Source organism: Plecotus auritus, assembly GCF_963455305.1.
Source record: "Plecotus auritus genome assembly, chromosome: 14".
Classification (NCBI taxonomy): domain Eukaryota; kingdom Metazoa; phylum Chordata; class Mammalia; order Chiroptera; family Vespertilionidae; genus Plecotus; species Plecotus auritus.
Window position 1 is genome coordinate 4319165 of NC_137780.1, and position 23938 is coordinate 4343102.

The window sequence follows — 23938 nt, forward strand, 5'->3', positions numbered from 1 at the left end:
AAATATATTTTATTGATTTTTACAGAGAGGAAGGGAGAGGGATAGAGAGTTAGAAACATTGATGTCAGCTGCCTCCTGCAAACCTCCTACTGGGGATGTGCCCACAACCAAGGTACATGCCCTTGACCGGAATCGAACCTGGGACCTTTCAGTCCACAGGCCGACGCTCTATCCACTGAGTCAAACCGGTCAGGGCAGGAAGGCCTACTCTTGCACGAATTTCGTGCATCGGGTCTCTAGTATGTAAATAATTGATTTCAGAGAGGAAGGGAGAGGGAGAGAGAGAAACATCAATGGTGACAGAGAATCATTGAATTGGGACTGTAACCGGGGCATGTGCCCTGACCGGGAATCGAACCACGACCTTCTGGTTCATAGGTTGACGCTCAGCCACTGAGCCACGCTGGCCGGGCTGAGGACTTTTCTTAAATGTGCCACAAGCTCTGAGAAGCTCCAGACGCTCTCAGCAAGGGCGAGAGCACTAAGTAATGTGTCGAGCTGCCCGGGGGTTGCTTTAAGGAACTGGCCGTCGCTTACATGTAGGTTCTGGACACGAGTCAAATGCACCTGCTATTTCATAGCCACGGCCACACCCCCCCAGAAGTTGAAGTTTATTTATGCCACTTCCTATGAAGTAGACTTCATATACTTGACACTGAACGTGGAAGCTGCTTTGCCCACAAAATAACTTGACAAATGATCACATTCTTAGCTCTTTCACGATATAGTGACATCAAATCGTTTTTAGAAAATTAAATGGCGATTTATTAAAGCTCATTATTAGCCCTTATAAACCAGTACGTTCATGGAAAATCTTATTTCGAGCAAATGCCCAGAGCACCAGTGAAAGTGGAACTCGAGTGACGTGCTGGGAAAGTTAAGCGTCTTTCCCAGGTTTAACTTTACATTCTCAGGGCGCATGCGTGGTTGGCCCAACGTGGCCCATCGGACACATTAGCCCCAGCAACTGTATTGGTCCTGTTTGATTTTTTCCTCGAAGAACAGTCATGAACCAGGAAACAAGTAACAGTCTGGAGTCTCGCGGGCCCAGGCTCAGCACACGGCTTCCCCATCCCTCTCGCTCGGACAGCGGTTCACTTAGCCACTCGGGAAGAGTTTATTTTCCTGATGTCCACTTGGCTCAGAATCAACGTCCCATTTTTGAATTTTCCAACCTGGCCGATCCGTCCACTTGACAAAATACTGGGCGCTGCTTTCTTCTTCTTGGATTTCCTACATTCAGAGAGAGAGGGGTTTAGAGGAAGCTCCGAGGGTCGCCGCGCCACTGGCCAGACCACACGGTGGCTCCCGCAAAGCCCCGCACTCCATGCTCTTCCCTGGTCCCTCAGACCCGCCGACTGCCTCAGGGTTTGTACTGGTTCCTTCCCCGCGACCTTCCCAGCTGCCCCTCTGCTTCCCCAGGTGTCGCCTCGCCGTCACCTCCTTGGACGGACATCTCGCCCACCCGCAGGCGTTTCCTTTCACAATGCTGCCTCTCACAGACGCCAGCCAGACACCTGCACTGTCTGTCTGTCTGTCTGTTTTGGTGTGTTTCCCTCACCACAGAGTCAGGGCCTTGAGGGCAGGGATGCACTCCAGAAGCTCATGGCCGCATCCCCTAAGCCGCCTACATGCCTGGCACGGCCAGGACACATGCCAGCTGAAGGCGAGGGCAAGTTCGCTGGAGGCCGAGAGAGAGGCTGAGACAACAGGAGCCAATTTTGAAATAGTAAGTCGGGGGGGGGGGGGGGGGAGGGCCGCGGGGAGGAAAGGCGCTAGATACAGGGGTGGGCAAACTTTTTGACTCGAGGGCCACAATGGGTTCTTAAACTGGACCGGAGGGCCGGAACAAAAGCATGGATGGAGTGTTTGTGTGAACTAATACAAATTCAAAGTAAAGGAGCGGAGGGGAGAGCAAGAGAACCGGATAGAACAGCCGGATCCGGCCCGCGGGCCGTAGTTTGCCCACGGCTGCGGCTAGAACAAAAGCTAAGAAACACCCATAAGCAACACAATCAATATCTGCTCTTCAAATCCTGGCGCTCTGCCTGGAGGCCAGGCACTCCCCACAGGACGGGACGGGGACGGCGGTCACATCCAAGGGGACAGGGGACAGAAATCTTGCTGGAAATGTCCACTTCAGTGCTTCCACTGATCAGGTGCAGGTGTGGGTCTTTGGAAACGGGAGAAGGTTCCCAACCCAGTCCTGAGGTCGCTGCTCGAGGTGGGCAGTTGACTAGTCCCGTCTCCCCTACAGGCCTGGACGCTCCTCACAGGGAAGCACTGGGGCAGGCTAGACCCGGGACCCCGGCATTATCCTCAGCCCTCAGCCACAGTGCCCCACGCTGTCCGCCCTCATGTCGTGTGGTGTCACTCACCTGTCCTCCTGCCCTCTCCTCTTCTTCTTCTTGAAAATCTCTGTGTCCTGGGCCTGGATGCAGAATGTAAGACAATATACGTATCAGGAATAGCAAGAGGTCTGGGTCAAAAGCCACCGAGATGCTATTTATCTTCATGCTTTTTGAGGAGACACATTAAAAAATAAAACACACTCAAAGTTTCTTCCTAAAACACTTTTGAGAATGTGGAAGGCCATTCCAGAGAAGACTGACGATAGAAACGTCCACTCTTCTGCCCTAGCCGGTTTGGCTCAGTGGAGAGAACGTCGGCCTGCGGACTGAAAGTTCGCTTCCAGTCAAGGGCACATGCCCCGGTTGCAGGCTCGATCCCTGGTAGGGGGTGTGCAGGAGGCAGTTGTCCAGTGATTCTCTCTCATCATTGATGTTTCTCTCTCTCTCCTCCTCTCCCTCCCTCTCTGAAATCAATAAAAAAATATTTTTAAAAAAGAGAGTAAATGCAAAAGCTGTTAAAAAAAAAAGTCCACTCTCCCTTTCAGATGGAAGGGCGAAGAACACCCATCCCCTGGGCTGCTTCAAGGCCCCTGGGCACTGCACAGCCCCAAATACAAAAACAAGAACTGAGTGCAGGGAAGCGATGAACGCAGCTCACGTGATCTGAACAGGAGTTTGGGATTGCAAGCAAACCGCTGTGCAGATGCACCAGATCACCTGGCTGGCATGCACAACGCTGCTCACCTGAGCAAGTGGGTTTTGGTCCCTTACCTCTAGGGCAGCCGTGGGCAAACTACGGCCCGCGGGCCGGATCCGGCCCGTTCGGCTGTTCTATCCGGCCCGCGGAGCCGAAAGAACGGAGGATTCTCTTGCTCTCCCCTCCGCTCCTTTACTTTGAATTTATATTAGTTCACACAAACACTCCATCCATGCTTTTGTTCCGGCCCTCCGGTCCAGTTTAAGAACCCATGGTGGCCCTCGAGTCAAAAAGTTTGCCCACCCCTGCTCTAGAGTCTGGGCCTTCCCAAGCAGCCGGGCCCAGCCTTCCCCTGTGACAAATGGCAACCACCTTTCTGTCCTGGGTTTAACAAGGTCAAGGCCATGACACCTACCATTCTCTTCTCCTGTTCCTTGGCTGCCTTCTTCTCTTTGATCTGCTCCTGCAAAACCTTGTAGTTCACGTAGCTCTTTTTGGGAGGCTGCAATGAAGGAAAAGGGACACAGCGTCACTTTGTATTCTGCACCCATTTCCCAGCGTCCCTTGTCCTGGCTGGCCGCGTCCTGCCTGGTGACAGGAGGCCGAGCAGTCGCTCACCTGTGCGCCCAGCATGATCGCACGCTCCCGCTCCAGGACTCTCTCCTTCCCTTTCCCGTAGCCCGTGATCCCAAACCGGTGCACCTCCAGCCGGGCCTGGAGACAAAGCAGAATCAGACCCACGTGCTCTCCAAAACCTCCCCCGGAGAAACCCTCGCCCGTCAGGGATGCGTTTTGGAGACCACGAGCGGGGCGCCAGATACGCGTGCACATCCTCACGACCTGCAGCGAGGAGGGCCAGCCAGACGCTGTGATGGTTCAAGGAGCTGCGTGAGGGCTGCCGCAATGTGACCGCCCCCTCCCAACACCGTCCCGTGTTTACTTAGGACAGTTGAGGCAAAGCATGCTCTCTGCACGAAGGAGGGACAGGAGCAGTGAATACAGAGCCCGCAGCACTCTGAGGCTCTACAACTCCCTGCCACCCACAAAGGCAGTCATTTCCACTTAGAAGTCCCTCCCCAGGCATCCCTACGTACACGTGGGAACCACTGGTAACAGCTTTAAACACAGATCCGTGTGTTTTTTCTTTAAAAGATAATGTAGGAAGAAGAGAAAAAGTCACCGACACCCACTCTTAGCAACGGGATTACTTGCTCCTGTCTTTTTTCTCGTGCGAGTTTGAAGCCTCGTTTATCATCACAGACTCGCGCACCCCTGCTTTTCCTACTCTCCACGGGGGCACTGGTGTTGCAGCTGAAAGCCATCACGTTTCAGATGAACGGGCGGTTTTCAAGCGAGTGGGTGTCGCCACGTGCTTATCCACTCCCCCAGCCCTGGGACGTGTTAGCACAGTCACCTTTTTTGGTAGCAGAAAGATGGAAAAGTGAACAATTTCAAAACACATACCTTTTCTAAGTTAAATTCTTGCATATTCCCATCTTTCTCGAAGATACTAGTTTTGGTCTGAAAAGGGAAAAAAAAAATTCTTATTAAGATCACGTTACCACATCATTATAGTCTCTGCCACTGACGGAGCGGACACGTTTTAAAAGGCCTTGACATGGCCCCGATGCCTACACAGCAAACGACGACACAGGCATGTTGCACAGGATCCTGACTGACACCTAGTTGCTACTCCAGTGACTCAGTGGTCTACTTGTTCTGACAGACTGGCATGTCTTCTTGAGTATAAAGCACTTCAACGAGATTACCTGCTTCCCAACAGGTAGCTGCCGTGGGACCTACTACGTAAACAGGGTGTAGACCAGCTGAGGGTGACCTGGGGCTGGGAGCGTTTCAGGGTCAAGGCCGGGGGAGTGATTTAGAAAAAGCGGAGCTCATGAGCGTTTCAGGGTCAAGGCCTGGGGAGTGATTTAGAAAAAGCGGAGCTCATGAGGACACGGAGAAGCTGGGGCAATAACTTGGGAAAATGTTCTGTCCGTGAAGGTGCTGGGTCAATGCACTCGAGTTACTCCAAGGACAGAGAGTCCTGGCTCACTTACAGCCTGTCTCCACAGTGCGGGAGCTGGGAACACAGCGTTTCCGCCAGGAGGCCTTAGGCCTGAACACAGCCCTGGCGCTGACCCCACACCCACAGGAAATTCACAAGCCTTTGCACCTCCAAAAGGCAATGCTGTGAGTATTCTGCACATTATACCCCACGTCCAGTGGGATCCAAGACAACAACCCCTGATTAAGCACATTCACTCGTATTTCTGTAGCATCTAGGGCAGGGGTGGGCAAACTTTTTGACTTGAGGGCCACAATGGCCCCTGCCTCCTGCACGCCCCCTACCAGGGATCGAGCCTGCAACCGGGGCATGTGCCCTTGACCAGAAGTGAACCTTCAGTCCGCAGGCCGACGTTCTCTCCACTGAGCCAAACCGGCTAGGACGGAAGAGTGGACGTTTCTATCAGTCTTCTCTGGAATGGCCTTCCACATTCTCTTAAACTGGACCGGAGGGCCGGAACAAAAGCATGGATGGAGTGTTTGTGTGAACTAATATAAATTCAAAGTAAAGGAGCGGAGGGGAGAGCAAGAGAACCCTCTGCTCTTTCGGCTCCGCGGGCCGGATAGAACAGCCGAACGGGCCGGATCCAGCCCGCAGGCCGTAGTTTGCCCACGGCTGACCTATGGCCATTCATGCCAAACAAAAATAATTCTTAAGCCTCCTGTCAGTTCAGGTCAGGTTTTGCTGCCAAATAAATTGGTACCAAACTTAAAAAAACTCCCCACTAACTTGTGACGCCCAAAGCTCTGGGGTTTTGGAACGACAGATTTTTTTTTTTTTAATATATTTTATTGATATTTTACAGAGAGGAAGGGAGAGGGATAGAGAGCTAGAAACATCGATGAGAGAGAAACATCGATCAGCTGCCTCCTGCACACCTCCCACTGGGGATGTGCCCGCAACCAAGGTACATGCCCTTGACTGGAATCGAACCCGGGACCCTTCAGTCCACAGGCCGACACTCTATCCAATGAGCCAAGCCGGCTAGGCAGAGTGATCTTGTTAAGTTATAATTCACCTTGTGCCCTCGCTTCAACTTGTGGTGGCACCGCATGTACTTTACACTAAAACCCGAGGCCTCACCGTCACCTGAGACCTGGCCAGGGCTGGGCGGCCGCCTCCCACAGTTCCCACCGCCCCTCCGGCCTCCTCCCTCTCGCCTTCCCGCTTCTGGAGCCAGCGGGCCTTTCCACACCTCGGGGTTCTTGCCACACGGCCTTCCCTCCGCCTCAAGGACTCGGCTGGCTCCTTCACCAAAGCCTTTAACAGAGCCGTTGGTCTGATGTCACGTCCTCGGACCGATCTACGCCTTTCCTTCAGAGCGTTTCTAACTCTGTTTCCTGATATTGTTCATTTTCCTGGGGGTCTGCCCGCCTCCGCCAGCAGACGGCACACTCCCGGAGGGCAAAGGACTGCATCTGGCTCCCTGCCGACCTCCTGGGTCTGCCCAACAGCAGGCACTCGGTTAGGTGTGGATAAATAAAATAAATGGATAAGCGATCTCTTATCTACTATTCCTGTCAGCCTATTTCTGTGGTCACTACCCTATAAGTGGGCATGATGACGAGCTTCCTCTGCCAGTTAGACACTGGCAAAGGGTAAAATGCTAAACAAACGGTGGCCGAGTCTGGCTGAGCAACCATACCTCGCCCATGGACTGAATTTCAAGCGAGACTGACAAACGCAGTCGGAGAGAGCTTGCTGCTCAGTACACTCAAGCTGCTTTGCACTGCCGGGAAAGTAAGCACATCCCTGGCAGCTCCCCCGGGAGGGGACCCCTGGGCACCACGCCTGGGCTCCTCCAGGCTGCCCAGGTGCCCGTTCCCGGGGCTCATTCTACTCTGTACCCTTCTGCTACAATGAATCGTCACTGTGCTATGCCTGGCTAGTGTGGCTCAGTGGATTGAGTGTCGTCTCACGAACCAAGAGGTTGCTGATTCGGTTCCCGGTCAGGGCACATGCCCAGGTTGTGGGCTCGATTCTCAGGGTGGGGCGTGCGGGAGGCAGCTGACCAATGTTTCTCTCTCTCTTTCTCCCTTCCTCTTTCTCTTTAAAAAAAAAAAAAAAAAAAATCAATAAAAACATAACCGTGATGGTGACTGTGTGCTGAGTCCTGCGAGTGCTTTCGGCAAATCCCCCAGGCCAGGGTGTGGTCTTGGGGGCCCCGACACAGTCTATAACAGGGGTGGGCAAACTTTTTGACTCGAGGGCCACAATGGGTTCTTAAACTGGACCGGAGGGCCGGAACAAAAGCATGGATGGAGTGTTTGTGTGAACTAATATAAATTCAAAGTAAAGGAGCGGAGGGGAGAGCTCTTTCGGCTCCGCGGGCCGGATAGAACAGCCGAACAGGCTGGATCCGGCCCGCAGGCCGTAGTTTGCCCACGGCTGGTCTATAAAGATATTCGCCCAGTTCTACACTATCAGGGTTTCCATCCTAGACATACAAACTAACCAACTCACTACCTTGGCGTTCGCATCTTGATCCGGCTCCTGTTTCCTTCTCTTATTCCTGCTGTGGAATTCCACCACTTCCACCGGCTCCCTCCGGTTCCGGGGAGAGGGCGATGCTGCGGCCCGAGGGGCTTGCGGCCCGGCGGGGGCCTCCGAGGGGGCCACGGAGAGGGCACGCTGCAGCTCTTCTCGGAGCTCGGAGAAGAAGCTCGAAGCCCTCTTCCTTGGGCCTCTTAGGGGAGAACCAGGTGGGGGAGCGGGCTCGGCCCCCAATGCCACCGGGCTCCCCGCATCTCTCTTCTTGTTTTCCTTTTTCTTTCCGATCCTTTTCTGTTCTGCTTCATCTTCTGTCTCTCCTGTTTGCTCAACCACAAGGAGGAAAAAGAGATGTTTTTATTTTTAGCCACCACCCGTATCAAATCCTGTGAATTCACGGATACATCGCCTCAAACACAAACACCCGGATCTACCTACAAAGAAAAAAACAGTAAGACGACTTGTCTTTCTTCAAAGAGGGTTGCATTTGCACAATTTATAGAATCCAAAACGCCACATGGGACGATGCTCAACCTGGGTAACTGTGTTTATGTCTTTGACTCTTTTTTTTTTTTTTAAATATATTTTATTCATTTTTTTACAGAGAGGAAGTGAGAGGGAGAGAGAGTTAGAAACACCAATGAGAGAGAAACATCGACCAGCTGCCTCCTGCACACCTCCCACTGGGGATGTGCCCACAACCAAGGTACATGCCCTTGACTGGAATCGAACCTGGGACCTTTCAGTCCGCAGGCCGGCGCTCTGTCCACTGAGCCAAACCGGTCAGGGCATGTCTTTGACTCTTATTTGCATAGTTATTTCAGTCTTCACCTTGGCTGTTCCTAAGTCATCATGGCAATAGTCCCAGACCGGGAACCAAGCTGGCTCAGGCTTTGTAACTAAAAATGCCAGCCAGTGTTTCTTTTTAACACTTTGTAGGGTTACAGGTGGGCATTATAGTTTTTCTATCCTCTTTCAGTTATGGATTAAGATAAACCTGCCTGACCGGCGTGGCTCAGCGGTTGAGCGCCGACCTATGAACCAGGAGGTCAGGGTTCAATTCCCGACCGGGGCACATGCCCTGGGTCTCAGGGTTCATCCCCAGTGTGGGGCGTGCAGGAAGCAGCTGATCCATGATTTCCTCTCATCATTGGTGTTTCTCTCTCTCCCTCTCCCTTGCTCTCTGAAATCAATACTAATGTATATTTTAAAAAGACACTAATGACTGAAGATTCTCTTTGGCCCGGGAAGGAGAGATGTCACCCTCCTTCCCTGGGGCAAGTTCTGCAGAGCGTGGGGAACTGCCTAGCGATGTCTCAGGCGGTTGCCACATTAAAATGGGAGTTTTATTTTCCCCTTCTCCCATCAAGATAAACGCAGGAGAGCGCAGGTCGGCCAACTTAGGGAGAAAAGGTTGGGAAAACATTGTCTGAACCCCGCGAGGGGACGCCCTGAAGGATGAGGTCTCCACAGGACAAGGTGGTACTAACTTAGGAGGGTCAGCTGGGCCTGGGGAGTACAGGGTGGGGGTGCCCAGAGGTCCGGAACAGTGAAAAGAAAAGGGGAAAAGGGGGGCTATTCCGAGAGTCCAAGGACCCATGTGCATCCCCCTCGTTAAGCCTGAAAGCCGTGGCGCTTCCGACACGCAATTCGATGGCGGTGCCCACACGGAGGGAAGGTGGCAGGTTCGGTTCATGGAGGATGTCATAGAATGTCGTAGTAATACATAGAAATGTTTTTTAAATGCTTTAAAAATGCCTAAAAAACATTAAGAAGGTTTTAAAATGTTTAAATTAACTTTCCTTGAAACTTAAAGTATAATATGAAGGACACAGTCCCCACTGCCCTGAAGCATGTGTACCTCATAGATGAGGATTTGAACGTCAGTAAAGAACTCAGAGTGACGTGTCAAGATAACCACTTGAGTGAGTGGTGTACTCTCCCGGGATAACCACAGGTAGCCTCTCGCCCTGTTTGAGATAAACATGTGTGCACTGACCTAATTCATTGATAGCCACCTGGACGGCTGCAAATGGGGTACAGGCTTTAAAAATGGGGATCCTGCCCTAGCTGGTTTTGCTCAGTGGATAGAGCGTCAGCTTTGCAGACTGAAGGGTCCCGGGTTCGATTCCGGTCAAGGGCACATGCTGGGGTTGCAAGCTCGATCCCCAGTAGGGAGCGTGCAGGAGGCAGCGGTTCCATGACTCTCATCATTGATGTTTCTATCTCTCTCTTCCTCGCTGAAATTAATAAAAAAATTAAAAAAAAAAAATTGGGGATCCTGACCTGACCAGTGCTCGCCTGTCGAGACAGCCACAAAGGCATGTCCTTTTGCCAGTCTGGCAAGCGACGCCGTTCCTGCCAGACGACAGAAGAACGACTAGTAACTCCGGATTGAGACACCACGGAGCTCTCAGGTGAGGAACGCTGGCCCCCTGCATCCGGACTGGACCAGCCCAGCTGCGGGACCCCAGAGGAGACAGCACCACGGGGATCCCCATTTAAGCCTGTACCCGTGGCACCAGGCACTTGTGTGAGTAATCAAGTGCTGTGTGATTTGCAACTGCACATGTTTCATGTGGTGTCATTCCTCTGGAAATGAAAGCTTCTGGTCTTTTCGGTCGGTCCTAGGCCTGCCCTTGGTCCTGCTCGCGTAGAGCAGCCTCTTTGCTAGCAACGACTTGAATGTCCCACACCTGCACGGTTCAAGTTGATCTCCAGGGACGCCTTGGATAAACACCCCAGATCCTTTCCCGGGATCTCCTCGGGACAGAGAATAACCCGACCATGGGGGCAAGAGAAACATGACAGGCGGCCACGTGCTGAACCCGGTCCCGCCGAGGGGTGCTGGCCCATGTGAACCCTGTCCCAGAAAGCGGAGGCCCGCCCCGTCGGCGGCGCCCAGCAGCCCCTCGCCCCCCACGTGGACTCCGAGGCCCCCACTCACCGAAGTCGTAGAGGTTCTGGAGCACCGCGTCCAGCAGCTGGCGGGAGGGAGGCGAGGAGGGCCCCCGCCCCTGCTCCTGCGCCATCGCGGGGTCCGGCTCTGCGTGCCCGCCCGGCGCCCGCGGGTGCGTGCGGGTTGCGCGCGCGCGCGCGGCACCCTCACTTCCGGGTTAAGCCGGCCGCGCGCGCGCCGCAGGGCCCCGCGCGGCTTCCGTCCTGGCCAAGATGGCGGCGCCCGGGGTCCCGAGCAGCGGTCGCAGAGGGTGCCACCGCCCTCGGCGAGGTCGGGCCGCCCCGCGCGGAAGAACCGCCCCCAGCCGCCACACCACCACCGCCACCGCCTAGCACAGCATCCCAGGCCCCGCCCGGGACGGACGGCAGCCGCGCCATGGATTCTTCCAGTTCATCCAGCTCCAGTTTTGCCGTCGGCTCCCCCAGTCCCGGCGCTGTCGTGCTCCTGTACTCGGTAGGCGCCCAGGGAAAGGAGGCCCCGGGCGGGCCCGAGAGAGGACCCTCTCCTCCCGGTTTCGTTTTCCTCCGGGCGATCGCTCCCGGCCCCGAAGAGCGTGGGTCCGGGCTTCCCTGAGGAGGGCCTGATTGGTTGACTTGGTTTCCAAGGCAACGGTGCATCACCGTGTCCCTGCGTGTGCTTTTCCAAGTTTCTCCCGGCGACGGTTCCCCTGGTTCCTTTCCTCTCGCGCCTTCCCTTTCCCTCCACCGGGCGCGGGGCCTCCCGAAAGCCCTCGCCTGGCCCGGGCATGAGGCGTGGGAACTGGAGCTCCAGCGAGGGCGTGGCGGGCGCCCTTTTGGACGAACCCGAGGAACCTGCGGGCCCACCCCGCCTGAGCCGCAGGCCCCTGGCACCCACCCCGCCCTTCTGCTCTGCTGGGCCTCGTGTTCCTGGCAGGAGAGTGTTTGGCTCATCAGTGGGCAGAGAGTTTTTACGACTTTAAGTCTTTTAAAAAAAGACACACACGTGTGTGTGTGTTTACATTTTTATTGATTTCCGAGAGGAAGGGAGAGAGAGAGAGAGAGAGAGAGAGGGAGAGAGAGAGAGAGGGAGAGAGAAACATCGATGATGAGAGAGACTCAAGAATCCGTTGCCTCCTGCACGCCCGCCACTGGGGATGGAGCCCACAACCCGGGTATGTGCCCTGACCTCCTGGTTCATAGGTGGACACTCAACCACTGAGCCACACCGGCTGGGCTTTAATATATTTTTGCCGAAACCGGTGTGGCTCAGTGGATAGAGCATCGGCCTGCGGACTCAAGGGTCCCGGGTTCGATTCCGGTCAAGGGCATGTACCTTGGTTGCGGGCACATTCCCAGTGAGGGGTGTGCAGGAGGCAGCTGATCGATGTTTCTCTCTCATCGATGTTTCTAGCTCTCTATTCCTCTCCCTTCCTCTCTGTAAAAAATCAATAAAATATATATATTTTAAAAATATATATATATATTTTTATTGTTGCTAGTATTACAGATATCTCTTATTCCCCCTTCATTCCTCCTGTACTCCTCTCCCCTCCCCCCCCCAGGTTTTCATCACCCTATTGCCCGTATCCATGGGCTGTGCTCATAAGTATTTAAGTTCTTCGGTTTATCTCTTCTCACCCCCCCCAACCCCACATCGAGGTATGTCAGTCGGTTCCATGTCTCCCTGCTTCAGGTCCTATTTTGTTGGTCAATTCATTTTGTTGATTAGAACAAATCTAGGAAGATTTGGGACTTCTGGAAGTTTTTATTGCCTGTTTTTGTCATTGTACTTTTCCCACAAGTCATTTTGCAACGCAGCCTCTCTCCATCCAACCGCCTTTCTCTCTCTCCTGATTTTAACAGGTCTTTTTATGTCAACAAAACGTCTACTGGTCACTCACCACTGTCACGAGAGCTCTGTGGCTCTCAGGGTTGCCTAATCCTGGCTTAACTGATTTTTTTTTAATCTTCTTTAGGAGGAAATAAAAGAGGGCATTTTAAAGGTTTGCCACCATGCTTGTCCTAGCAGTTAGTGTCAGTCTGACTTAAATATAATGTTAATTTGTTTGAGAAGGTCAAACAGGGAAAACAGAAAAAAAGCAAGATAAACAAACAAAAAAACCATACAACTTCCAAAGAGGGTGTGTATGTGCAAGTGGCTGCCTTCCTATTGGGACATCAGTATTCTTTGGAACAAGAGGAGGTGCCCATTTTGTGGCAGAGCCAGGAACTCTTAATTGCTGTTGGCTGTCCCCTTCTCCCAGGCCTGTCACTGTACCTGCCCTCCTCTCGGCCTTCCCACCCGACAGGTGTGTGGTGGGAATATTTGACCTCTAACTGCTACTCCTGTGGGAGTCCGTAAGGAATGTAGAAAGAGGGTTGTGGGTGTCCCTTTTTCAGTCCTAAGTGGCTTGTGACTTGAGTACAATCCTCCTGTATAATAAAAGCCTAATATGCAAATTGTCCCCTCGACTGGGAGTTCAACTGGGTGTTTGACCGGGGCAGAGCCGGCTGGCCAACCACCCGCAGCCCCAGCCCCCGGCCGGCCCCGCCCTTGATGGCCCACCCATGCACGAATTCATGCACTGGGCCTCTAGTTTCCTACATTACAGGCGGAAGTTGATCCTTTACTTCCCCATTCACCAACGGCTCTTTACTGATAAGATTTTTGTCAACTTTTCATGTGAACAGCTAGGCCGTTGTATATGAGCTTTTGCTCCTCGGACGCTGCACATGTCTTGTGATTCCATAGTTTGACTCTCATGATGTCCTGAACTTTTCTTACTATTACTGTTTCAGGCCTGTCCTGTGCTTGCACAATGCTTGGTCTCGTCTGAGAGCTGTATTCGAGATATTTAAGACATTGCTGATTGCAACAAACATCACAGCATGAGTATCTACACAGTCCTTAGTCATCCTTCTCAGTGTTCAAGACACAAGTTAAAGAGCTAGCCCTCGCCTTTCGGGACTGAAGGAAGTCACGAAAGTAAACAGCTAGTTGGGATGAAGTAGGATAAGGGCAGTGGTGGAAACATGTGCAGTGCGTTGTGGGAGGGAGGAGAAGGAGCCCCTGACCTGTTTGGGGACCAGAGAAGGTGACACCTGCGCGGGGTTTTTGAGATGTGAAGGGGGATGAGGGAGAGGAAGCCTGCTGTAGGCATCCATGCAAGAACATGCACATCAAGTGGTCAGGAAGGCTAGGCCAGAGGGGACCAGAGAAATGAAGGCCAGGAAGCAGGCAGCTTACATTTCCTAAAGGGGTTTCATGTATGGTGTTTACCCATCCTTACGGCTAACATCTGAACTTTATTGGGCACCATTTAAGGGGTTCACATTTGTATGTTGAAGGTCTTACAGGGGTCCTCAAACTACAGCCCGCGGGCCACATGCGGCCCGCCGAGGACATTGATCCGGCCCACCGGGTGCCGCTGCCTGTCCTGCTTAGCAGCCGACTCGTCCCGGGCCCGCAGTGCGCATAGGAATTTGTTCATAGTTTTTTTTTTTAAACTATAGTCCGGCCCTCCAACGGTCTGAGGGACAGTGAAGTGGCCCCCGGTTTAAAAAGTTTGAGGACCCCTGGAAGAGAACTGCTTGGTTTCTGCCATGATTATCTGGATGAATAACCTCTCCTACTTAAGTGGAGACTGTAGAAAGAGAGTCTGGCTGGGAGGGAATGTGATGCCAGGATCCTGGCCATGGATCAGGACGGAGAAGGGAAGGCAGCCTGCGTGGGCAGGGCAGTGAGAGGGGGGAGAAGGGCGATGCTCAGCCTGTGGGATATGTAGGCAGCTGGAAGGGTGGCTGAGGAAGAGGAGGCAGACTGGGGATGACTCCTGGTTTCTGTGATTGGGCAACTGGGTGGATGAGATGCCTTTCGCAGATAGGAGATGCAGGACGGAGCAGGTTTGGGCAGGGTGTAATTCGGGCTGTGTTCAGTTTGAGATGGGGAAGGCAAAGTTAATGATTTTAAATATATATATATATATATATTTTTATTGATTTCAGAGAGGAAGGGAGAGATAGAAACATCAGTGATAAGAGAGAATCATCGATTGGCTGCCTCCTGCACGCCCCCTACTGGGGATCGAGCCCGCAACCCAGGCATGTGCCCTTGACCGGAATTGAACCCAGGACCCTTCAGTCCGAAGGCCGACGCTCTGTCCACTGAGCCAAACCAGCTAGGCAAAGTTAATGATTTTTAATTTGTGGATTATTATGTTATGGACCAGGTACATCCCAAGGGGCTTGGGAGACATCCAAATAGAGTTAGGAATATGGTAGCAGAGCAAAGAGGAAGGTCTGGTCTAAATATGCAGGCTTGGCAACCATCACAAGTAGGTTGCGTCCTAAGCCACTGGTCTGATGAAGTCTTTCAATGAGACCACAGAACACAAAGGAGGCCGGGGGTGGGGAATCGCTGGCGCACCTGTCACCCAAACTGTGGCTTCCTGTTAGAAATGAATGAAAAATCTCGACTCCTTACAATGTGCCACAAGACACCACATCATCAGGTGGGCAGCCGCTGCTGTTTTTGTTACCGAGGTCCCAGCACGAAGATCTCCTCCCCAGAGAGGACTTAGCCAGCCAGTCAATCTCCAGTAGCACGCCCCCTCTTCCTCATCAGTTACTCTATCCCGGTGTCCTCATAGTATTTCGTTTCCAGTGTTGGCAGCCCGAGTCGGTAGTCTTGTACTTGCTGTCAAAGCTGATCGTGAAATTTTCATGAAGCTTGCAAGCCCAATGTTAAAACGCAGCCATTGTTAAAAATTAAAGCGTAAGCCTTGGCCAGGTAGTCAGTTGAGCATCGTCCCGTGCACCGAAAGGCTGCGGGCTTTTTCCCATCAGGGTACACACCTGGTTCGCAGGTTCGATCCTTCGTCGTGCATGTATGAGAGGCGACCGGTTGGTGCTTGTCTCTCTCTCTCTCTCTCTCTCTCTCTCCCTCTCTCTCCCTCCCCTCCTTCTTCCCCTTCCTCTCTCTAAAAAATCAATAAACATAGCCTCGGGTGAGGATTCAAAAAATATTAAAGATTAAGTTATAAATTTACAATTAAAGAAATCCGGTTAAAAAATAGCCCGGCCGGCGTGGCTCAGTGGAGTGTCGACCTATGAACCAGGAGGTCACAGTTGAATTCCTAGTCAGGGCGCATGCCCGGGTTGTAGTCTCGATCCCAAGCAGGGAGTGTGCAGGAGGCAGCCGATCGATGTTTCTCTCAGACATCTTTGTCTCTCTCTCTCTCTCCCTCTCCCTTCTTCTCTGTAAAATCAATAAAAAACATTTAAAAAATAAAGTAGGATGATAATTCAATAACAATTTATTGGTCCTATGTACATTTTTTCTTGGAATATGAAAATCGAACATTCAATCACTCTGCTCTTGTCATATGTCACAGTGAACAGATTTGGCAGAAATAAAGCTTTTCAGGTATAGTCCCTAGTCTGTCCTACCTTGTTTTATAGTATGTGCATGACTTCCTTTCATTTACCTTGTCCACAGAAGGAGCTCAAAAAGTGGGATGAGTTTGAAGATATGTTAGAGGAAAGGAGGCATGTCAGTGACCTGAAGTTTGCGATGAAGTGCTACACCCCGCTCCTGTACAAGGGGCTCGTCCCGTGCACGCCCAGCGACATTAAGTGTAGTGTTCTCAACTCCGAAGAGGTGTACTATGTCATTAAGCAGGTGAGTGAGTCCCTCTTCAGCACAGCCAGGCTTGCTCCTGGTCAGCAAGTTCTTTCTCTTCTTGATGCTGTGCATTTATTTTGCTATCTTTAATGTATCTTTTTTAAAAATATTTTTTTATTGATTTCAGAGAGGAAGCGAGAGGGAGAGAGAGCGATAGAAACATCAATGATGAGAGAGAATCATTGATTGACTGCCTCCTGCCCGCCCCCCACTGGGGATCGAGCCCGCCCCCGGGCACGTGCCCTGACCTGGAATCTAACCGCAACCTCCTGGTTCATAGGCCACACCCAACCACTGAGCCACGCTGGCTGGGCTGGGCTTAACGTATCTTTTTAGGTTTAGCTATATTCGGCACACTCATCAAATGTATACCATAGCCAGACGTGTGTGAGCCTCTGGCCTAGACACGGGGGTCCAGCAGTGAGCAACTTGAGCAGAGCTCCTGCCTCTTAAGTCTGACGGGGCCTGATGACCGTTGTATCATCAGCTTTGATACAAGACATGCTAGTGGGCGCCACTGCAGGGCCACTGTGAGAGGGGAAGCTGATTTTGTGTCGGGAGTTAGAGAGAGATTTTAAAAAAAGGCCTGAAAGAGGATTAGGAGTTTTCCAGGTGAGCTGGGTGAAAGGAGTATTTCTAATAGAGCGGTAACTTTCCCCGTGGTTTTCACACCTCACTCGGGAGCTCTAAGAATCCCTGTGCGTCTGTCACACCCCTTACCAATTACACCATCTGTCACACCCAGTACCAATTACACCAGCAGGTCGGGAAGAAGCCAGCCATCAGTCGTCTTTTTTTATTTTTTATTGCTATTTTACAGAGAGGAAGGGAGAGGGATAGAGTTAGAAACATCGATGAGAGAGAAACATCGATCAGCTGCCTCCTGCACACCCCCTACTGGGGATGTGCCCGCAACCAAGGTACATGCCCTTGACTGGAGTCGAACCTGGGACCTTTCAGTCCCCAGGCCGGCGCTCTATCCACTGAGCCACACCGGCTCGGGCAGCCATCAGTAGTCTTTAAGGAGCCTGGTCCATTCCAAAGGATGGCAGTTTGGGAACCACCCGCTTGTTTTAAGGACCAGGGAACACGCATATGGGCGGCACTGACGGTGGTTTACTGTGACCAGACCACAGAGGCAGAGAAGGGGTCATGGGAAGGACTGAGACTGGAGCGGTACGCAGGGCCTCTGGCCCGGAGGGCTCTGTAAACCCCGTAGCGGAATGAGAAGTTGTGCAAAGCCATTGAAGGATTTCAATTGGGAGTTGGTGCGATTCGTTTATATTTTAGGAACATATTTTGCTAAAAATAGAGACAAGAAATCTGCTTATGATGCTCAGAGGGTAGGCACCTTCAGCTGATGCACCTGCCATTTTTATTTGGTGCCTGCAACTTGGTTGCGATGGTATTTGGGCTACTAAGTTGCTGGGCTACTAAGTTGCAATGCTCTTGGCCTCGTTTTACGATCTTGACCTTATTCCTCGGCCAAGTACCAGTGTTGGCTACGGCAAGGGATTCTGTTTATTCTTTACACGTATGACCCTAGGGAACAGAAGCGATGTTTGCATTTTAAGTTATGTCATCAAAGTCAGTAGGCGCAGGATCTTTAGGAAAGTGAGTCATGGAAGTTCAAGTTTACGATTAGGTGACAAGTTGACATGGAGATTGCCCTTTCCCTGATCAAAAATGTATAAAGGCTTTTAAACAACAAAGACGTTTGAGAGGTACAGTAGACATTATTAAGGGAAGGGAAGAAGCCCTCACTGAGCCAGGGGAGCGAGGGAACGGGTGTGGAGAGAAGCTGTGTTCTGTTTGGGACAGACTGACTGCGGCCTCTCCCCGTTCTCTCGGCAGCCTTTCCTTCTCATTAGCTCCGTCCCTTCAGTCTATAGGCAGGTCCAAGGCCACTGAGCTGTGCGCCGGAAAGTGATTACAACGGCACATTTTACATGATGTATATTTTTATCATAATTTTTAAAAATGGGATGATTGCAAAAAAACACAAGTTTAGCCCTAGCCGGTTTGGCTCAGTGGACAGAGCATCGGCCTGCGGACTCAAGGGTCCCAGGTTCGATTCCGGTCAAGGGCATGTACCTTGGTTGCGGGCACATCCCCAGTAAGGAGGTGTGCAGGAGGCAGCTGATCGATGTTTCTGTCTCATCAATGTTTCTAACTCTCTATCCCTCTCCCTTCCTCTCTGTGAAGAATCCATAAAATATATTTTTAAAAAAACAAACAAAAAAACCCCACAAGTTTAAGTCTTTTCAACTTGGAAGAGCATTTTTCCTCCCTCTTCTTCCCTCTTTTTTTCTTTCTTTTTTTCAATATTTTATTGATTTCAGAGGGAAAGAGAGATAGAAACATCAATGATGAGAGAGAATCATTGATCGGCTGCCTCCTGCAGGCCCCACACTGGGGATGGAACCCGAAACCCAGGCCTGTGCCCTGACCAGGAATTGAACCATGACTTCCTGGTTCATAGATCGACACTCAGCCACTGAGCCACGCTGGCCGGGCTCCTCCCTCTTCTCATTCAAACTTTTTAGCTGTTCTTTCTGTGGTCACTCTCTCCTCCCCAGCCTCCTGCTCCTTACGTCTCAGTCCATTTATATTCCGTGTGCGTTCTCTCCTGACTGTGTTACTAAACCTTTCTTGCTGCATCCCTCTCAGAGGAAAAGAGGAATGCGGGCTAAGAGGAAACGCTGATCCTGGGTCCACACTCTTGGGCCTGTTGATTGAGTCAGCCCTCAGAGAAGATAAGGTACGGGATGAGATAGAGGATGATTGTGCAACATTGGTGAAGGTACTAAATGCCACTGGATTGCTTTTTTATTTTTTATTTATTTAAAAATATGTTTTATTGATTTTTTTACAGAGAGAAAGGGAGTGGGAGAGAGAATTAGAAACATCGATGAGAGAGAAACATTGATCATCTGCCTCCTGCCCATCCCCTCCTGGGGATGCGCCCTCAACCAAGGTACATGACCTTGACCGGAATCGAACCTGGGACCCTTCAGTCTGCAGGCCCACGCTCTATCCACTGAGCCAAACCGGTTAGGGCTTAACTCTCTTTTTAAGAAATATATATTTTTTATTGATTTCAGAGAGGAAAAGAGAGGGAGAGAGAGATAGGAACATCAATGATGAGAATCCTTGATTGGCTGCCTCCTGCACACCCCCCACTGGGGATGGAGCCCACAACCCAGGCGTGTGCCCTTGATGGGAATCGAACCCGGGACCCTTCAGTCCGCAGGCTGATGCTCTATCCACTGAGCCAAACCGGTCAGGGCTGCTTTTTTATTTTATCACTTATTTTAAAACATCTAATTTTGCCCTAGCCGGGTAGCTCAGTTGGTTAGAGCATTGTCCTAATATGCCAAGATTGTGGGTTCGATCCCTAGTCAGGGCACATACAAGAAGCTATAATGAATGCATAAATGAGAGGCACCCCAAATCAATGTTTCTCTCTCTCTAACTCAAAATCAATTTTTTAAAAAGGTTACTTTTACGTTGTGTGAACTTCCCCTTCGTTTTGGAAAAAAGACAAGGTACTGCCTCACTGCACGTGATTTGGGGATCCAGCATCCCACTCCCTAATCTTCTGTTCCTCACCCAAAGCAAAGCATTCTGGGTAAACATCAGCTGACACACAGACTTCCCTCCTTTTCAAAGCGCCTGTTTGGGGGAGTTGGAAGGATTCAGTTCGGCTTCTCTGAGGACAGAAACGGACTTGCTCGTGTCCAGGCCCTGGCCAGTGGTAGCACACAGCCAGTGTTTTGCTGTCGTTATCAAAAGATCGCTCTGCCAAAACCGGTTTGGCTCAGTGGATAGAGCGTCGGCCTGCGGACTGAAGGGTCCCAGGTTCGATTCCGGTCAAGGGCATGTACATTGGTTGCGGGCACATCCCCAATGGGAGGTGTGCAGGAGGCAGCTGATCGATGTTTCTCTCTCATCGATGTTTCTAACTCTCTATCCCTCTCCCTTCATCTCTGTAAAAAATCAATAAAATATATTTAAAAAAAAAAAAAAAAAAAAAAGATCGCTCTGCCACAGGAGTAAAGGAGTTTCCCTGTGAGAGCGTGGAGCTCAGTGATCGTCTTGGAGAGTTGGGGGCGTCTGTAGCAGTGTCCCATGTATCTGATGTGGTGCGAATGGGGTCTCAGTGCAGTCTTGTGTGTCTCCCTGGTTCATGACCTGGTCATGGCATTGAGCGGTCCCTGGAAGGCCCCACTGCCCTGTGTGTAGGGCCTTGGCTCTGGTGGAGCTGATAACACCCCTGATGGAGAGGGAGACGCTCTCCTGGCCTCACGTTTCATCCTGGAAAGCCGGTTCTCTTTGCGTTCCCAGACTTTGAAGTTGTCTGAAAAGGCTCATTCATCTACGTGTGTTTTGTTGGAAAATACACAACGCCCACTTACATGGAGGAGAAAAACGTACTGATTTTGAGTTCTACAGTATTGGCCCGCGTGGACCTGGTTTGAGTGCGAGAGCCGTGGCTTCTTGTTTCGGAAACACACCCCGCTTCTCTCCCCTCCCAGCTCTCCAAGGAGCCCCTGCAGTCCCAGGATGCCCTCCGAGAGGAAGCTTGCCAGATCTTGGATGAAATGAGCCACAAGCTGCGCCTGGGAGCCATCCGGTTCTTTGCCTTTGCCCTGAGCAAAATATTTAAACAGATTTACTCCAAAGTGTGTGTCAATGAAGAAGGTATTCAGAAGGTGAGTATTGCTGGTTAGAACAGCAACCTCTCCTTCGCCCCTCACTCTTCGGGCAGCTCCGCGTCCTCCCCGCTGCGCTCAGTGGGCAGGCCTGGCCGCAGGCGTCCGCTGCACAGGGCTCGGCCGCTTAGCGCGGTGGTGTTTGATGATTGCCAAATGGTGAGTTGTCTGATTCCTCACTTCTGTCAATAGTTTGCTTTTTTCTGGAAGGAAGCACTTTCCTATAAAGGTTATATTTTTTAATTTGCTTTTTAAATATGTTTTTATTTATTTGGCGGGGGGGAGAGAAACATTGATGAGAGAGAAACCTCCATCAGCTGCCTCTGAAGGTTCTGTTTACTCGCGTTTTCCCTCCCGTGACTGTCTTTAGATTGCTCACTTACTGCCGGATCTCTGCCCAAGAACAGCTGGCACTGTGCTTGGGGCAGGGCACGCTGGCTGGCCACGTCTTCCCTGATCACAATCTCCTTCCCTCAGGTGATCATATTAGGGTTCAGAGAATCAGATAACACATCGATACCAGTGAGCACGGGTGAGGTTGACAGCCGCAGAGGTACATCTGGGAGCTCCCAGGCATGCCCCCCAGCTCCATGGCACCCACTGTCCCTGGCAATGTCGTTCCTTTCACGTGTCCTAAAAATTCGTAGGTTTTGTTCCTCATCTCCCGAGGGAAGCGCGTTCTCGATCGCTGTGGACACCAGTCTGCAGCGGCAGCGCACAGCTGTTTTTAAATCCTCACCCAAGGATATTTTCCCATTGCCTTTTAGAGAGAGTGGAAGGGAGGAGGGAGAGAGAAACATTGATGTGAGAGAGACACGTCGATTGGTTGCCTCCCACATGAGCCCTGACTGGGCCTGGGAGCGAACCTACAATCCAGGAATGTGCCCTGGACTGGGAATTGAACTCGTGACCTCCGATGCTCTAACCACCGAGCCGCCCCAGCTGGGCACAGCTGACTTTTTCATTCCGACTGACCTCACTTCTGTTCCCAGCTCTGCCATTTATTAGCTGCGTGGCCACGCCACACCCAAGGAGGCTAAGGCTCTTCACAAATACCTGGCATTAAACAATGTGGGTCACATGCTTACTATTTACAATGCTTAATGTGGTGCCTACCTAAGATCAGTTAGTGATCGTCAGTGTTACTGTTATGATCCATCAAAATTTACCCTTCCCGTGTTCTTGCATTGGGTGAGGTTACCTAGCACTCTGAAACAAGTGTCGTGTGTGTAGTGGGGGAGGCAGACGCAGTATAAGTCTCCCCTCCATCCATGCGCACATCCTTCCGTGTTCGGACATGAGGTGTGATTTTAATAACGCGAAACCTGAAATGATTGAAAGCGTCTCATTTATTTATTTTAAAGCTGCAGCGAGCCATCCAGGAGCACCCGGTGGTCCTGCTGCCCAGCCATCGGAGCTACATCGACTTCCTGATGTTGTCATTCCTCCTGTACAACTATGACCTGCCGGTCCCGGTCATCGCGGCGGGGATGGGTGCGTGCGCTTCCCTCCTTCCATCGGTTGTAGAGATTGACGCGTGCACTGGAATGAGCCCACCCTCAGCTTTGTGTACCAGTGCTTTCATTCCCGGAGGGGGGTTCCCTAAAGCAGGATTGCTAAGGCAAATACGTTACGTGTTCATCCTCTCTCAGGGAAGCCAGGGAAGCTGGGCTTTAAACAATCACGGCTGCTAATAAAGGCAGTCAACAGTGGGGTGAAATGCGGCTGGGACGGAAGCACTTTAAAAGCATTTTCGTCTGTGGACGTGGGAGGAGGTTACTTGAAAATCAGGGAAGATGAAGGGAAGGACTGTAAACTGATGCTAGAACTCCTCCTCTTGGTCTGGCTTCTTCGGTAAAGACTGGGGCTCTTTTACCAGATGGCCCACTGGAGGGGCGCTTGTTGGCCTCGCTGTCCAGAGCGCGTGCACACATGCTGGGCCGTTGAGGTCAGCAGCGGAGCTGACTGAACCAGTCGGCCTGACGACCTTGCTGCGGCTGTCACGTGGCCTGCTGTTGCCCTCTGCCTCTAGCTCGGGGGTGGGGACGTCCGGCCCGTGGGCTGTGTAAGGCCCGAGAAATCATTTGGTCTGGCCCTGCCAATGCGTTATGGGTGAGTTAATTAAATGGCCAAATATAGCAAGTTAATTTTTTAAATATTTTATTGATTTCGGAGAAGAAGGGAGAGGGAGAGAGAGAGAAACGTCCATGATGAGAGAGAATCATTGATCGGCCTCACACTGGGAATTGAGCCCACAACCCGGTCATGTGCCCTGACTGGAAATCGAACGGTGACCTCCTGGTTCATAGGTCAGTGCTCAACCACTGAGCCCCGCCTGCTGGGCAGCAGGCTGGTGTTTAAGTGGACCATTGTGTATGGCCCGCGAATGATGTTATAAATATCCACCTGGCCCTTGGCAGGAAAAACGTGCCTCTCCCCCGCCCCCCTCCCGCTCCAGCTGGTCTGGTGGTGAACAGCGAGGTGCATGGAGGGCGCAGCAGGGTTACCTCCCCGCGAGCACCTGCCCACACGGTCCCTCCTTCCCATAATTCCACGAGATTCTCTCCTTGGGGACTTCCATCTCAGAAGTTACAATCATGAAGGTCACCGGAGTGTCTTACATCCATGAAAGCCTCCTTAACAGCGCATGCGTTTGGGTCTCTATGGACAGTCCCAGGCCCTGAAGTCAATGCTCACCCTTCTCCCTCCAGACTTCCTGGGGATGAAGATGATCGGGGAGCTGCTGCGCATGTCGGGCGCCTTCTTCATGCGGCGCACCTTTGGCGGCAACAGACTCTACTGGGCTGTGTTCTCCGAATACGTCAAAACCATGTTACGGGTAAATGCGGGCAATCACCAGGCTGTTTCCTTCTCGCTGACGTTGGCTGCGAGCCCTCATTTAAGTCCCTGACGCCCGAAGGGGCCGCTGAGCTGTTTCTCCCGGAGGAGGGTGCGGAGCTCCGCAGCCTGGCTGCTCCGTTCCGCGTGGCTGTGCGGGAGCTTCCCTGTGAGCAG

At 51.9% G+C, this 23938-nt stretch overlaps 2 protein-coding genes across 2 annotated transcripts in view; one reads left to right on the forward strand and one right to left on the reverse strand.

The window, feature by feature from the left end:
- On the reverse strand, positions 1 to 10775 carry FSAF1 (40S small subunit processome assembly factor 1). Its single transcript, XM_080651242.1, has 7 exons — positions 10554 to 10775; positions 7583 to 7926; positions 4513 to 4569; positions 3667 to 3762; positions 3464 to 3550; positions 2379 to 2431; positions 1 to 1233 (listed from the first exon to the last, which is right to left on the reverse strand). Exons 1-7 carry the CDS (start codon positions 10636 to 10638, stop codon positions 1095 to 1097), a joined length of 861 nt encoding a protein of 286 aa, XP_080507368.1. The 5' UTR covers positions 10639 to 10775; the 3' UTR covers positions 1 to 1094.
- The window catches only part of GNPAT (glyceronephosphate O-acyltransferase), a 22372-nt gene continuing 9190 nt past the window's right edge, over positions 10757 to 23938 (forward strand). The window contains exons 1-5 of the mRNA XM_080651241.1: positions 10757 to 11018; positions 16023 to 16205; positions 20747 to 20923; positions 22288 to 22417; positions 23635 to 23762. Of these exons, the coding sequence (XP_080507367.1) occupies positions 10941 to 11018; positions 16023 to 16205; positions 20747 to 20923; positions 22288 to 22417; positions 23635 to 23762 (696 nt within the window). The 5' untranslated portion in view covers positions 10757 to 10940. The remainder of the gene's footprint in view (positions 11019 to 16022; positions 16206 to 20746; positions 20924 to 22287; positions 22418 to 23634; positions 23763 to 23938) is intronic.